At 32.7% G+C, this 16,214-nt stretch overlaps 1 protein-coding gene across 1 annotated transcript; it reads right to left on the reverse strand.

The window, feature by feature from the left end:
- Window positions 1-572: 572 nt before the first annotated feature.
- Window positions 573-12,950, reverse strand: LOC133198520 (uncharacterized). The gene is made up of 8 exons (XM_061334603.1): window positions 12,697-12,950; window positions 10,457-10,540; window positions 9,550-9,765; window positions 7,445-7,548; window positions 3,169-3,316; window positions 2,914-3,051; window positions 2,338-2,535; window positions 573-640 (listed from the first exon to the last, which is right to left on the reverse strand). Exons 2-8 carry the CDS (start codon window positions 10,494-10,496, stop codon window positions 573-575), a joined length of 912 nt encoding a protein of 303 aa, XP_061190587.1. The 5' UTR covers window positions 10,497-10,540; window positions 12,697-12,950.
- Between the last annotated feature and the right edge of the window lie 3,264 nt (window positions 12,951-16,214).

Raw genomic sequence — 16,214 nt, forward strand, 5'->3', positions numbered from 1 at the left:
TTTGTTTGTTTGTATGTTGTTTAACGTCCCTCTCGAGAATTTTTCACTCATATGGAGACGCCACCACTTGCCGGTGGAGAGCTGCAAATTTTGTCCTATACTCGGCACTTACGGCCATTGAGCAGTGAGGGATCTTTTTCGTGCCAGCACCTACTGCGACACGGGACCTCGGTTTATACAGTCTCATCCGAAGGACCGGTCTCCACGTCCCGCAGTGGGATTCGAACCCGCGACGTAAGGATCAACTCCTTACTTCGCGACTCTAGAGCAGACGCTCTTACCACTGCGCCACGCGGGCGACTTGATCGAAAGTAAATGTGTATGGCATAAATCGTTAGGGTTTCCTGTGCTATTTTGAGTATGTACTGGGTTTTCTTAAAGAGATAAATGTAATATAAATTAAAGAACCAGTAGCTTGAAGGGGGTGTCAAATAAGGAATATAATTTTTGCCTTTCTTTCCGGAAAACAGAACGTTTGCATCAGTGTATAGGATGATTTTATTTTAAATCATTGTTGTAAAATGTATTGCAAATCGAATTGCACTGAATGATTAAAGTGATATGTTTTCTTTTCATCGTTTTGATCTGAGAAGTGGAAGTAGGAAGGTAAGAATATCTTCTTCAAAATCCTGACTTGAATCTAACAGAAAATATATGGTTTGAACCTAACAGAAAGTATATGATTTTGGAAAATTTGAAATCACAAGATTTTACCAAAATCAACAGCTTAAAAACTTACGACTTTTCAACTTTTTACACAACCATGATAACACGATAAATTAAAGTCCAGGCTTTTTGATATCATTGACAGCTGCTTTTTCAATAAAAATTGAACTCGTAAATTTACTTACCTTGTCATTCGTCCTTTGCAAAATTATTTTCTTCAAAATCATTCTGATTGTACATTGTACACACAAGTACTCTGAAGTTGACATTAAAAAGATGCTTGAGTTTCTGATTGACAGTATCTATGTGGTTTTTGGAGACCAGGTCTTTCAACAATCTATTGGAATTCCCATGGGTACCAATTGCGCCCCGTTATTAGCAGACCTTTTTTGTATTTATATGAAGCACAATTTGTCTAAAATCTTATACGTGAAAAGAAGAAAACACTTGCTGTGGCCTTCAACTCGACATTTAGGTATATTGACGACGTATTGTCAATTGACAACGGTTATTTCCATTCTTATGTCAATACGATATATCCTGGTGAACTTGAGATAAATGATACCACAGAGTCTGACACATCTGTTTCATATTTGGATATTTTACTTGAAAAGGACGTTAATGGTAATCTAACAACCAAGCTTTATGATAAACGTGATGACTTTAACTTTTCAATCGTCAACTTCCCTAACTTATGCAGCAATATACATGTACCTTCATCACCTGCATACGGGGTTTATATCTCTCAGTTGGTTCGATACGCAAGAGCATGCTCTATGTATGTACAATTTCTAAAATGAGGTAAATTATTGACAAACATGTTGATGAAACAGGAATATCAGCAGTCTAGTTTAAAGTCATCATTTCGTAAGTTCTCTGGTCGATACAATGACCTTGTTACAAAAAATGTAGCAAATACAATTTATTGTATATACGAGGTATTTGGCTCCAGTTTTCGGCATCTTTTTAAGCTCTTCCAAGTCTTTTTTATTTAAATAATTTGGATTTCCCACGCTGCAGCTTGAGCATCACTAAAGAGACATTTTTTGTCGAAATGCGCATCTGATGCATCAAAATTGGTACCGTATATGATTTACATCACTGAGTCAAATGCCGACTGACGTTTTTCATACTAATTGTTAGACCATTATTTACACACTGAATTGTCGGCGGATTTTTCCGTTATTTCCCAATCATGACAAGGAGCACACGGCGGGTGTGACCGGTCTGCAGGGGATGCTCACTCCTCCATGGTACCTGATCCCACTTTGATGTTTTGGAGGTCCGTGTTTGCTCTGCTCCTATTTTGTATTGTTTTTTTTGTTGTTTTTTTTTTGTGGGGGGGGTTGGGGGTTGATTACTGTTCGGTATCTCTATATATTTCATTGGTAAAATTGCTTAGCACATTATTTTGTCAAAGATTTTCTTAAGTTATATTGGAGCTTCCACTTCAACACGCCATGAACAGTCTATAATAATGTCTTTAGTGACCATTAATAATCTCAACAGTATTCCAAAACGATTTTAATTTAAGGGAAAATAATAAAGCGGTCAAAAACGATATCCAAAAGTTTTTTTTTTAATTCAAGAGAAAATACATGCATAAAATACTGAAAAATAAATATATATTGTTGTACTTCTTGATTAGATATACGGAAAAGATATACTTGCCCTTGAATATCAGTTGACTACTCTTGATTATTCCAAGACATAGAAATTCAGTAAAGTTATACGAAAAATTTCCCCTTTCGTCAGGGAGACTGGCACTATGTTCAGCACACGATTCCCAAGCCTTCATCCATTCAGTCGAACTAGTATCACGATACTTCTCGACAACGTTTATTTTATTATCTGTCTTGTTTCTAATACCTGTTCATGATGATAATTAGATTAATTATTTTTCATTTTATACCATAAAACATAGACTTTATATCTTTAAGAAATGAACAACATTTAAGGACCATGCAAAATATTTATCTCTGAGGGAAGCACATGATAGGTTAAAGGAAGCATTTTGTTTCGAGATTTCAGAAGAAACTGATATTTTAAGAAAAATACTAGAATAAGTTGACTCAAATATTATAAACCTAATTTATGCGCATGATGATTGAACTGAAACTAATGTTCTTCATTGACCTAGACCATAGCAAATTCTCCAAGAAACACACCACATCATTAAAATTACATGAGAAATACTATGAGACGTCAGTATTCCTACATAATCTTCTTTTAACAGATTTAACTTACTTTGTAGACACAAAGTTGAGCACGTTGACGTGTTTTGGCAAGCTATCCTTTGATAAGGCAGTTCAACATCAGGTAGATACAAAGCATTGCATTGTTCTTCATGGGATGGTTTAAACCCCGAAAAATTTTTGTAAGTCACTAAAATTTATAAAATGTAAATGATATGCACTCTCTCTTATTTGTCACTTCTTTTTCACGGTTTATACGTTATTAAAAATCATACAGGCATTAATTTAATGATAATAAATATATAACCATCTATGACTTTGTAGAGTGATATTGCCTCTGTTCCACCACACGAAGTCTCAATCACATCAGTACATCGCCAATTACACAGCGATTCTGGAAGCTGTTTTTTCTCAAATTCCTTTATATTCTCTGGTATTACGTAACAGGAAGTGTTCTGCAGTATAAAGAGAACCATAGTAATAATTTAACCATTTTTACATAAATGAATAAGTAATCCTGGCAAAATGACATGATTTTCTAGAGATGCTTTCAATAAAGAAAGAGCATTCAATTAAAGGAAATCAGCGATTTGAATTAAACTAAAATTAATACATTTTTTGGAGAAGTGAAAAATAAATCACTGTTAGAAAGAAGTTAACTAAATATTGTCTAGAAATTGTAGCATAATAGATTTTTTTCGGATAAATTTAAATCAGAACAAATTAGATTGAAATCTTTTGCATTAAAAAAGTCTTAGATGAAACCTTTAGTAAATTAGAAATGGTTTTTTTGTTGCCTACGATTCATTTCGGTACAACGTGGTAGAAATATTGCTAAAAATAATCTTTTGCATAAATTTCAAACGGCCTCTGATAATTCGTTAATTTTTAATTTTTAGTGATGAGTATTCTTTTAAAATCAGTATTGTAACACCATTATTCAGAGAAATAAACCACTAATTGAAACAAAGCATGACACGCAGCATTGTTTACAGGGTTCTCCATCGAACATTTAACGTGGCGGCCCCGCCACAGTTAAATTCCTTAGCGCCACAGTTAAAAAATCGTCGTCATAGTTCCGCCACAGTTAAAATATTAGCGCCACAGTAAGATCGTCGTCGTCAGTAAGATAAATATATAAATTAATAAACCAAAGGAACGTCTAAATTATGTACCGTTTTTCCAGTTTCTAATGCTAAACCGTTAATTTACCCTAATTAGGGTCTATTGTTTGGCTTGCACAAGCAATTATCTTCTAGACCTCGCTAGAGATTTAAATAAAAAGAGACAAGCCATTTTTTCTACACTTCATGATAATTGCTACTGAAAATTTTATATTAATTTTATTACTTCACTTTAAAAGTACTTAAGATAACAACGTCTCTAAAATTGCATTGGCACTGGAGTCAAACATTGCATGTGTATCGTAATCATGTATTTTGTAACATTTGTTGAAAAATTCACGATAGATCCACCAAAATATTATTGTATGATAGTATGCCTCTAAACTGCTTTTAAAATATTTTTTTTAATTCACAAGTTTTACCATATTTCAGTTTTCAGACCGATAATTGCAAATATATATAGATGTAAGCGTGATTGTGTGACTTACCAGAATTTCACCTGTCCTTTAATGAAAATTTTATTTATCTTTTGCAAACAACATTATTATTTATAAATAAGGGTTTAATGCTTAAAACTTGTTGTTACTAGTACTTTAATTTTCAGATTCTATAAGCTAATGTTTGTTTATTTACAAGTACGTATGTGTTGGGGGTTGTCTTTTTCACAGTATGCATATATTTTGGAAACATCCTTTCTTTCTTTTTTTTTTTTACACTACATGCATGTTTAATCGATATCGATTAATTACTTTTATTATTAAGTTTAATAATCAAGTTGCCAAATAATAAATTTTGTATTAAACCATTGATTCATTGGGTTGTATGTTTTTCAATTTATTTCGTGGTTCCTCTGCGAATTCGGTCGCGAAATGACCGCGAATATTAGCACTTTGCGTAAATCTTGAGTCACAGTTAAAATTGAAATGACGGAGAACCCTGGTTAAGGCGTACTTCGAAGAAATCAACGGAATATGAACGTGCATAAATGCATACCTTTTTAAACTGAATTTATTTTTGTAAAGGTACTATATTATCACATGTCTTTATCATTATTTGAAATAACATTGTATACCCCGCTTTGTACTGAATTTGGAATAGTTACGTTATTTGACAGTCACGTGATAAATGCATGTAATGTGTACTGTATGTAGGTCACAAACAAATTTCAATATCGCAAGGGCATACCCTAGATAAAATTAAAAATTTAAGTAATAAATTGTTTCTACGTAACTTGTAGTTTATGAAAAGTGCTGCTGCTTTAAATACAATTGACATTTTATTAGTTTAAATTCCAAGTTATCTGGCTTTAGTCGAAATATGTGTGACCTTTACCAAGTATTTTATGTATTTATTAATTTTCGTTTTCGATTTCAGGAAAGAGCAGCACTTTTCAAGTTTAGGAATTTGTCCGTTATGTATATTCAAAAAATGGTCAAGAACTATTTATTGTATGCCCTTGCGAAAAGGCGATTTAATGAGGCTATTCGGCGTGAAACATGCAAACCCTGTAGACAAAACTACGGTAGAATTAATTCAATACATTCTCTCGATAGTTTTTAAATAATGGCACTAAACAAAGGTTTCAGATCTGTATTAGTGGTGCACCTAAGATTGGCAAATAATATTCTGTTTAATAATAAAATGCATTTTTCACTGTGAAATAATTACTTGATCCGCCTCTCACTGCACATAAAATGGGTCAGATTTTACCATGATGACGTCATGTCGAAAAGTGCATTGCCATCAGTTACTTGTTAGCTCACCTGAGCTGAAGGCTCAAGTGAGCTTTTCTGATCAAAATTTGTCCGTTGTCTGTCGTCGGCGTTGGCGTCGTCGGCGTCGTTGTTGTCGTAAACTTTTCACATTTTCATCTTCTTCTCCAGAACTACTGAGCCAATTTCAATCAAACTTGGCACAAAGTATCCTTGGGTGAAGGGGTTTCAAGTTTGTTCAAATGAAGGGCCACGCCCTCCTCCAAGGGGAGATAATTACGAAATAGCAAAAAATTAATGGCATTATTGAAAAATCTTCTTCTCAAGAACCAGTGGGCCAGGAAAGATGAAACTCATGTGGAATTATTGTCAGGTAGTGTAGATTCAAGTTTGTTCAAATCATGACCCCAGGGGATAGGGTGGGGCCACAATGGACGATCAAAGTTTTACATAGGAACATATAGGAAAAATCTTTAAAAATCTTCTTCTCAAGAACAGCAAAGCTATGATTGGTCATATTTATTTGAAAGCATCCTCAGGTGGTGTAGATTCAAGTTTGTACAAATCATGACCCCCGGGGGTAGGGTGGGGCCACATTGGACGATCAAAGTTTTACATAGGAATATATAGGAAAAATCTTCAAAAATCTTCTTCTCAAGAACAGAAAAGCTATGATTGGTCATATTTATTTGGAAGCATCCTCAGGTGGTGTAGATTCAAGTTTATACAAATCATGACCCACGGGGGTAGGGTGGGGCCACATTGGACGATCAAAGTTTTACATAGGAATATATAGGAAAAATCTTCAAAAATCTTCTTCTCAAGAACAGAAAAGCTATGATTAGTCATATTTATGTGGAAGCATCCTTAGGTGGTGTAGATTCAAGTTTGTTCAAATCATGACCCCCAGGGGTAGGGTGGGGCCACATTGGACGATCAATGTTTAACATAGGTGTACATAGGAAAAATCTTCAAAAATCTTCTTCTCAAGAACAGCAAAGCTATGATTGGTCATATTTATGTGGAAGCATCCTCAGGTGGTGTAGATTCAAGTTTGTTCAAATTATGACCCCTGGGGGTAGGGTGGGGCCACAATGGACGATCAAAGTTTTACATAGGAATATATAGGAAAAATCTTTAAAAATTTCAAGAACAGCAAAGCCACGGTTTGTCATATTTATACGGAAGCATCCTCAGATAGTGTAGATTCAAGTTTGTTCAAATCATGACGACCACCCCCCCCCCCCCCCCCCACTCCATTTTTAGGGTAGGTTGGGACCACTTATGCATTTAAGCTTTTCAATACTAAACTGATTTTTCCTTTTTTCCTAGCCACAGTGCTCAGGTGAGCGATGTGGCCCTTGGGCCTCTTGTTTATATCTTACTGTGTGGGATTTAACTATCGACAAAAATGAATGCAGTGGTAAGTTTTGATGTAGTTCATCTCTCTTATGCAGTTTGGAATCGCAAATTATTTCATTTTCTGTTATTGTGAGGAATTGCTATATTTGTGTGATGTCACGGTAAACTTTTCCCGTATAAATTAGGCCCCGCCTCCTTTATGCAGCCTTAACTGAGCTGCGCATCTCTATGTTCTATCAATAACAGGAATTGCCCTAGATGTTTAATACTGCCTTTATCGTAGTTTTCCTTAGCAATATTCATATTTCTGCCCTATTTCGAATATCTTATAAGAAATGAAAATATGAAATTAAAACATTAACGAGATCAAACATTATGCACGTACATGTATTCCAATATATGAACTCATCATGTTGTCCGGTGAATCAAATACAAGATTACAGTCGTGGTGCAGTTCACCATTGTGTGTCAGATTTATATGATGACAGCCTGTAAATAAGTTAAACAGGACTTCAATATATACTGCATTAAGAAAATTATAAAGGTCAGGCTGATAATAACCTTGGAAATTATCAGTATCTTCTAAAGTTGGATTATTTTTTTTTTCAATTTTTGGAATCTGAACATCCGTTTCCTTTTATTACGATAACCTAATTTTTGTTTTAAGGGAGCCGACTGGGGTTTTATTGTGTGAAAACTACTATAGAGAAATCCTTTAATTTTATACCATATGTACCTTACATTGACTTCAGTATACATGCAATCTTTAGTGACAATCTACCAGCTGATTATTTTAGGGACCATCTCAAAATACAGCTACATTTACTATAGGATTATAAAGGAAAATACCAATTTTTCGCACTTCGTAGCAAATTATACCAATGCTACTATAGACGTTTTGCTCAAAATATATTATTTGATGGTTAATATAATATTGTACATTTCGTGCAAAAAACACAAAATTCTATCGTCTGGTTTTCAGAGGGGGCATCTCAAAATGTCAAAATTCATATTTCCCTATTTTTATGGAGTACAACAAAACATGACAGATACCACATATTTACATTAAAAATAATAAAAATGATTGCAAGATTCTCAATTTCCTATGTAAAAATTTCAAGAGCATCTATTTTATATTTTTTAGTTTGTGACATAATTAATGACCCGATTAAACAATCAATTACATATGCATAAAATTTCCTTTTTTCCAAATGTTTCTTCATTTTCTGAGTTTTATGTATCTCTTACTGTGTATTGTGCATATATACATATATGGTTTATACAGATGTTGGTGACATTATTAACAATTTATTCCTTATTGAATATGGTAGTATAAACAGTTGAATTGTGATGGAAGAGTAATACGCCCTGTGTACTAAACAATGTTAATTAACGTATCATTTTAGATTGATATTATTTATCAGTTGATTAAGTGTATTGTCATATTATCTTGGAACTGTCTGTGTATATTATATAATATTATACAAATGAATATATATTTAATTAAAAAAAAATGACCCGCTAAAAGAACTTCGATTATTCCTAGCGTCAAAAACACACTATTAAGACGTTTATCTACCCATCATTTGAATAATCGTTTAAAAAAATAGTTATTTAAAAACGTAATTAGATTTTTTTAGGTTTCCTAAATTTGTTAATATTTCTAAATTATGTAAAAATAGTTGCTTTAAAAGAGTAAATATGCTTTATTTTACTATGCTGCGCGAAGTATTGCGCAATGAAAACCCCAGTCGACCCCTTAAGAAAGAGTGACGATTTTTTTTTCAGAGTATCCATCAGATATAAAAAAAAAAAAAAAAAGAATCCTAAAATATATATTAAACTTCATCAAAGAAGTAAATCTTCAGCGGATCACTCAAAATACAAGAGTATTTGTCCAAAGAAAAAAATAAAGGAAAATGGAATAAATTCCAACGTTATATTAAATGTGAGCAGAAGAGAAAACTATTTTTTCTTCATAAAATGATATAATTACAACTGAGCCTGCAAATAATCTTTGAGGTAGAGTTACAACTATACTGCCCTTGCTTCCTGTCTCCATTATTTCTTTCTTATGGAAAAGATGGAGATAACAACAGTGATCGATCTAAAAGAAATCTAGAAAAAATACATGTCCGTGAACAGGGCATAAAACACTGTCCCTGAAAATTCCAGAGGTCAGGCGTCTAGAAGGAGTAAGCATTCCTTGTTGACCGGTCACTCCCGCCATGACCCGTGTGTAATATCAGGTAGGCGGAATATTCCGTAGTCAAATTTAATATAAAAACAAAGGCCTAACAATTGGTATGAAACAAGTCAGCTTAAATACGTCCAAATGATGGGTTATTTTTGTTAACAAGGTCATTATAACGACCATAGAATACACAGAATGCTGAATTTAAACAAGGTTTATGGTCATTTTAATCACATGGTTTTTATTTTTGTAGGGGTGAAGAAGTAAGTGTTAAAGAGCGAAAAAAAAATGCCTACCTCTGATTGAAAGCCATTGCCGATGTTTTATAACGACATATTTGTCTTCAACAGTTAACGTCCATACCGTTTCATTAGACTGCATGATAGAACTAAGTTCATGTTCCGTTGCCTTATTATCTAGGGTCTTGAAACCATAGAAAGAACACCTCTTATCTGCCTCTTCTCTCGGTACTGCGTAGTCAATGAACACAAGAGAAGAGCTGGCAGTTTCATCTGTAAAAATATCAATCAACAAAACTAGATTTATCAATGAACTTATGAGGAAAAATAGAATTTTTTTTTCCGTCACTTAACTTTGACCTGTAAAAATTCAATTAATACAAGGGAAGTCCTTGATATTTGGTTGTTTCATATGCAAAAAAAAAATTAATAAAGGCAAAACTATATCAAAGTTTTTTTTTTTTCTTTTTTAAGATAAAAAATGCATTTTACTTGTAATAAATCAAATACCAGGGAAAAAAACTCGCAGGTTGATTGTTAATCTTTTGTACAAAGGAAATGAAGACATTTTTACGTTGAATATTTTTTTTCAATTAATTTCCCGGCAGAGTTCAAAAGAGAGGTCGAAGATTTGACAGTTAGATATCTTAAATGTAAATTGACACAAAAAATCAACATGTTGAATTCTTTTCTCTAAGACTGCGATAAAAACAGAAGATGTCTCTAGAAATTCAATCCTTCGATTGTTGTGTCATTTGTTTGTTTTTTTTTACTTCTGCCGTGAATTATGAAGATTACGATCAGTTATCAATTTTGATACACACTGGAACAGAGCAAACGTGGAAATCAGAAAAAATAAGAAGTGGAATAAGGTGCTATGGAGGAGTAAACATTCTCTGTCCCAAATACGAAATATAAGGCTTACACTTATCTGAATTATTCAATGATTAAGCTTAACTCTCACCTGTTAGGTTAAGGGTTCTTCTAACCACCTCAGACCCCATGGAAACCACGCATGTGTAAATTCCTTTGTCTCTTTCAGTTACCTCTACAATTAAAGTGTATTTTTGGATGTGATTACTAGACACTGTCATTGTAATTAAGGAAGTCTGCTCCTTAGCCAGTAACAATAACTCTTAAAATGATTAATTAATTGCATAAGTCTCAAAATTAAGCCTGAATTTTTTTTTTTTTTTTTTTTTTTTTTTTTTTTTTTTTTTTTTTTTTTTTTGCAACAATCTTTATTTCATGCAATTTTTTTATATGATTTAATGCTCTTTGAAGTATTAGAAAGGATCTTGTAATAAATAGTCTTTTGCACTCCATAAAAGTACCAAAAATGTATACGCAGGTGAGTTAAGGCTAAATATAGGTTTCTATGCAAATAATCTAATTAAAATGCCTGAGGACTACATCTATTATACAGAGAAAGTTAAAACTTATTGTCTAATAAATACTTGATACCCACGACATGAGATAGCCAGTACACATTATGACGTCATTGTCCTTTACTACACAAGATTATAAAGGAGATCAACAAAAATGCTTCGGCGCAAGGGCATGCTCTATTCTATTTAACTGAAACAAGGTATATTTAGAAGCAAAATATTCTAAATTTTGCTGGTATTGCAGCTCAGTCGTATAATTTCCATTAGTAAAGTTTTAAATTGAATAAGGGTAAAAATGTACAGTCCAGTATAAGTTTCCTCAAATTCCGATCAAATGAGAAAATGCCTGGGATTTGTGCAGCAGTTTTATTAATCTATAGACTATTCTTCTTAGAATTATAGAATTTTTCTGTAAAAAAAAAAAGTAGGATAATCCCTTGCGCCGAAGCTGTTTTGTTGGTGTGTTTTATTACCTCTAGTAGACAAGATCAGTGACGTCATAATATGACGTCATAATGTGTACTGGCTGTAACATATCATATGGGTACTAAGTATGCATAAGAAAATAAATCAAAACTTTCTCTGAATAATAAATATACCTCTTATGCGTTTTTATTAGATCATTTGCATAGAAACGCCTATACCTAGCCTTAACTCACATGCGTATCTTTAGAGAAATCGAGATTCCTTTAATCTTGCCTTAGATACCAATGTTTATTAGCATGAAATAAAATTTTAAGTGATTTGAGATATTTGCAATGATATCACAGGCTTTTTATACTATGTTTTATATAAGAATTAGTTATTAAAAGAACTTAGATACTACATAATTATAAAAACATGCAATTTTTTTCTGAATGCTTAGATACCTATATTTTTTTCATCCTAAATTATACCTGCTGATTAATTTTCAATTAGAAAATGCATAACTGGGGCTTTTATTTACGTTTCCAGAAAATATATATATTACTTCTTCCTATATAATAAAATGAACTATAATGATGAGCAATGAAGACATAACATGGGTTTATACAAATCACTATGTGAATTCAGTGATATTTTGCTGAGCATTTTCAGTTCTTTAAATGCTGATTTTCAGAACCACCTGAGGAACGGACTATCTGTGAATTTAGGAATAACGAATAGTAATCATGATCAAAGTCCAATCAAACAACACGTGGGTCATTCAAAAAGTTCGTAGACTTTTGTCGTAAGATTGTTATTTTACGTAACCAAAAAGAGCGATATTATCTACGTGTTGAATGTTTTGAATGACCCTCGTACTAATTGTGAGCAGAGCAAACACGGACCTCTGAAAACAGAGGCGAGATCAGGTGCCATGGAGGAGTGAGCAGTTCCTGTCGACCGGTCAGATTTGTTTTTAATTTCGGAGCTTAATTTATAACTTTCCTATGTATCGTTCTTGACTCAAGTGTGATATCAGTGTTTATCTTATCACTTTGATGATTCAGTGTGACTACACATCGCTATGTCTAATTCAGTATTACTGAAGTTGCATACACTATAAATGAAATATGAAGATAACGAACAGTTTTCAATCTCGAAAGACCAATGAAACAATACAAATTTGGAGCAGAGCAAACACGGACCTCAAAATTTAGAGGTGGGATCAGATGCCATGGAGGAATGTGCATCCCCTGCCGACCGGTCACACCCGCCGTGTGCTCATTGCCATGATAAACAAATAAGAAAGGACCTTCATTGCATAAAACTTGAAAAATATATTTAATCATCTGTAATATTTTCAACACCGCATTAAAAAACATACATTGCCAGTCTTCATCTTCTAACTTACCATTAATAACAATGGTAAGATTTATGGCATTCTGCAAAGTATTATCGACAGACGTTATATTCCATTCATCTGGTTGTATTTCGTATTTTGGTTGATAAAATCTTTTTGGAAATTGGCCAAGAATTACAACCCTGTTATTGGTTTGAAATATCCAATCGATGGAAGCATTTGAGGAATCAAAGAAGTGTAGAGCAGGTATTCCATACACAATGCATCTAATGATAAAGCTTTCTCCCTCTGTTATTTTTGTTATATTAGTTACCACTTCAACTGAAATGAGAAAAACAAACTAGAAACATATATATAAAAACTACAATTATACATTCGACTACTTGACTTTCCATATTTTTTGAAATGAATACAATTACAAATGTATTTAAATGTACAAAATGAAAGATTTGTAATGATGATAAAGGACAATGAAAAAAGGGGAAAGTAAAGAAAAAAGAAATCCGTAAGAGATATTTTTTTTTTATGTCACTGCTTCAACTTAAAAAGAAGAAATGTTTGTATTATATACAAACAAAAAGCGGATCGTTATGTCATCGTTCTTGCAAGATTGTAATACAGTAAAACACGCTTATAGCGAAGAGCCTGGGATGTGCAATTTCAATTCGTTATAAACGTAATTCGTTATAACCGTTAATATTACAATACGTTTTAAAGCCACCGGGACTGAAAATCACTTCGCAGTAAGCGTGAATTAATTATAAGCGTGTTCGCTATAACTGTGTTTTACTCTAGAATGATGAATATCTTTATGGTGTAGGGATTGAAATTCATACTGGAAAATGTTATGCAACATAAGGATACAGTGATATCTCATGCAATACAGTGCTTAGTACATTCTCAAGCACCTTTAAATAAGTAGGTGTCTGACCGATCATGACAAGGAGCACATGATGGGTGTGTACGGTCGACAGGGGATGTTCACTCCTCCATATTTCATATGTTAGATACTTGAAATAAACAACATAAAAGATGTATAATTTTTGTAGAGGAGAAGAAAAAGTATGAAGACAGATGACACAAGCACGGGTTAAACATTAATGTATAAATTCCTTACTCTTTCTGCTAATAAAAATCATTCCATCTTTTAGACCAAGGCGTCAAAAAGTCACAGAATAACATATACATAATTTATATCAAAAAAATCCATTTAGCAATTTAAATAACGATACCAAGGGCTTACCATTAAAATTACCCGCTGGTGTGACGATAGGTAGCAAAGCAGACAATACAAATAGACACGGTATTATTTTACAACACACTTTCTTCACCCTGAAGCTTCTTATACGTTTCATTGTTCACTTTGAAGTACGGCAGATTCCTTTACATGGAAAATACAGCGGACGTTTGAAAAAAAGAATATGCTTCTTGTTCCTGTATCGGAGATTTGTATCTCCCATGGTAAATGCAGATTTCTTATTTCCTGTTTCCTTTCCTATTTGAATCTTCCTTGTTGTTTAGATTTATTCTAAGCTTCTTTATATGTAGAGATGTTCGATGTTTTGCGTCATGCAGGAGACAACTACATCCTGTTTGTATTGCTCTATCATTACATCATTACAAAGACAATAGATTCATTGCTGCAAATATATTAATGAAAAAAGTGAATTCATGAAAACTGCGCGATATCAATGATTACAAGGATTAAAAAAATTATACCTGGATTTTAAAATATCTTATTATTTTCACTTTTTAAAGTACATAAAATGTTTTACAGTATTTAGACATACATGAGAATAATTTGTACTTAACAAGTAGGTCATTTGAGTGGTTTTTATAGGGATGTATATAATTAACATTGAAGGGTTATTTTCCTACATCAATGTCTACCATCAGCCTTACATTGTTTAGCGTAATATTGAGGACACTGTTGTAGTACACTGAAATACACTGTTTTTATTCAGATAATTCTATAAGTACATATACATTCAGAGGATAAGCTTCAAGGTTTTTATTGTTCACAGGATCCTCAAACATAAATCTTCTTCCTGGGCGTGCGAATCAAACATGTGAAAAGAAATTTAGCTTATACATCTGCAAGAACGTCTCCTATAAAAGCAACCTATGGATTTTCTCGTCTTATGGTAGATTATATATCAAAATTAGAAAATCTGACATCTTATGTTAGTAACACATTTTAAGCAATTTGCAAATGATCCAAAACGCTCACCTTAGTAATATAGGCGCTGTTATTCCCCTGTTTAATTGTTGTCCTCTATAGAGACTACACCTTTGTCCTAGGACAATTGACTTTATCAAACTTGATTAAACAATAAATAGAGATGGTCGGGCATCAAAATGACTAAATGTTGAATTATTCATCAATTTCTTTTACGTTTCTATGAAACACTTTCCTAAAGAAAAAGTAACCCTAATTGTGGTTATACACTATCCTTGGGATCAATGTTTTGACCATACTTAAATATTCATTACATGGGGATTGTCCGGCAGGTTTTTCAAGACATTGGGGATGTTTATTATTCATATGACTATTTGTCACCCTTCAATTCTTCAGATGATTAAAATAAAAACCGTTAATATTCTCAAATAAATAAACCTGCGTCATTGGTTTACTGTATGATAATTGTACAAACACTGGTTTCGATGTTTATTTAAAGCTTTAATTTATTTTTAAACAGCTTTCATGATATATAGTTCATTAATGCATGAAATAAACACCCCGAAGTAAGACATTCGTAAAACATGTAATAATCTCTGCTGGAAAGAAGGAAAAATTAATCTGCAACACAAATCACCATAAATGACAAAATTCTACACAAGAGTTTGCAATGACTTACAAATCAACAGTTTTTTTTTTTTTTTTTTTTTTTTTTTTTTTTTTTTTTTTTTGCATTGTTCTGACACAATTCTATAGCCATCATCTCTAATCTGTTTTTCACTATAGAGAGGTATTTCCAAACTGAATGATTTTTTTTACTATAGAAAGGTATTTCCAAACTGAATGATTTTTTTTTTCACAGTAGAGAGGTATTTACAAACTGAATGGTTTTTTGAGTTAGAATGAAAATGAATTTGTTTTTGTGCGTAGGATCACAACATACACAGTTTTTCTAGATCTGTGTAAAAAATTTGAATTTGAGCAAAAGAAATAAGCGTGTCCATCTTTATGATATATCTTTATATCCTCAATAATATATTAGAGAGGTTGAGATTTTAAACTTGTACGCGTACGTGTACGTGTGCACAAACTTTGACGTACACGTACACGTTTTTTGTAATTTGTCTGTTGAGATTTTAATGACGTGTGACGTGAACGTGTAGACTGTAATCGGTGTCTCTGTTTCAAGTATTTAGTAGTTTTGTGACATTAGTCTGACTTTAGTAAGTGAACAAAACATGGTTAAAACAAGTTTTCATGAAACTTAACATCCTAAATAATGAACAACAATAACAGTTTCACACATAAATTGACTAGTTTTTATTGAAAAAGCTACAAGTTTACGCTTACGTGTAGATGCCTTTTTACAAGTTGTAGGAACGTGTAGAAA

Source organism: Saccostrea echinata, unplaced genomic scaffold (assembly GCF_033153115.1).
Source record: "Saccostrea echinata isolate AGI-Se365-2 ecotype Australia unplaced genomic scaffold, CSIRO_AGI_Sech_v1 ptg000033l, whole genome shotgun sequence".
Classification (NCBI taxonomy): Eukaryota; Metazoa; Mollusca; class Bivalvia; order Ostreida; family Ostreidae; genus Saccostrea; species Saccostrea echinata.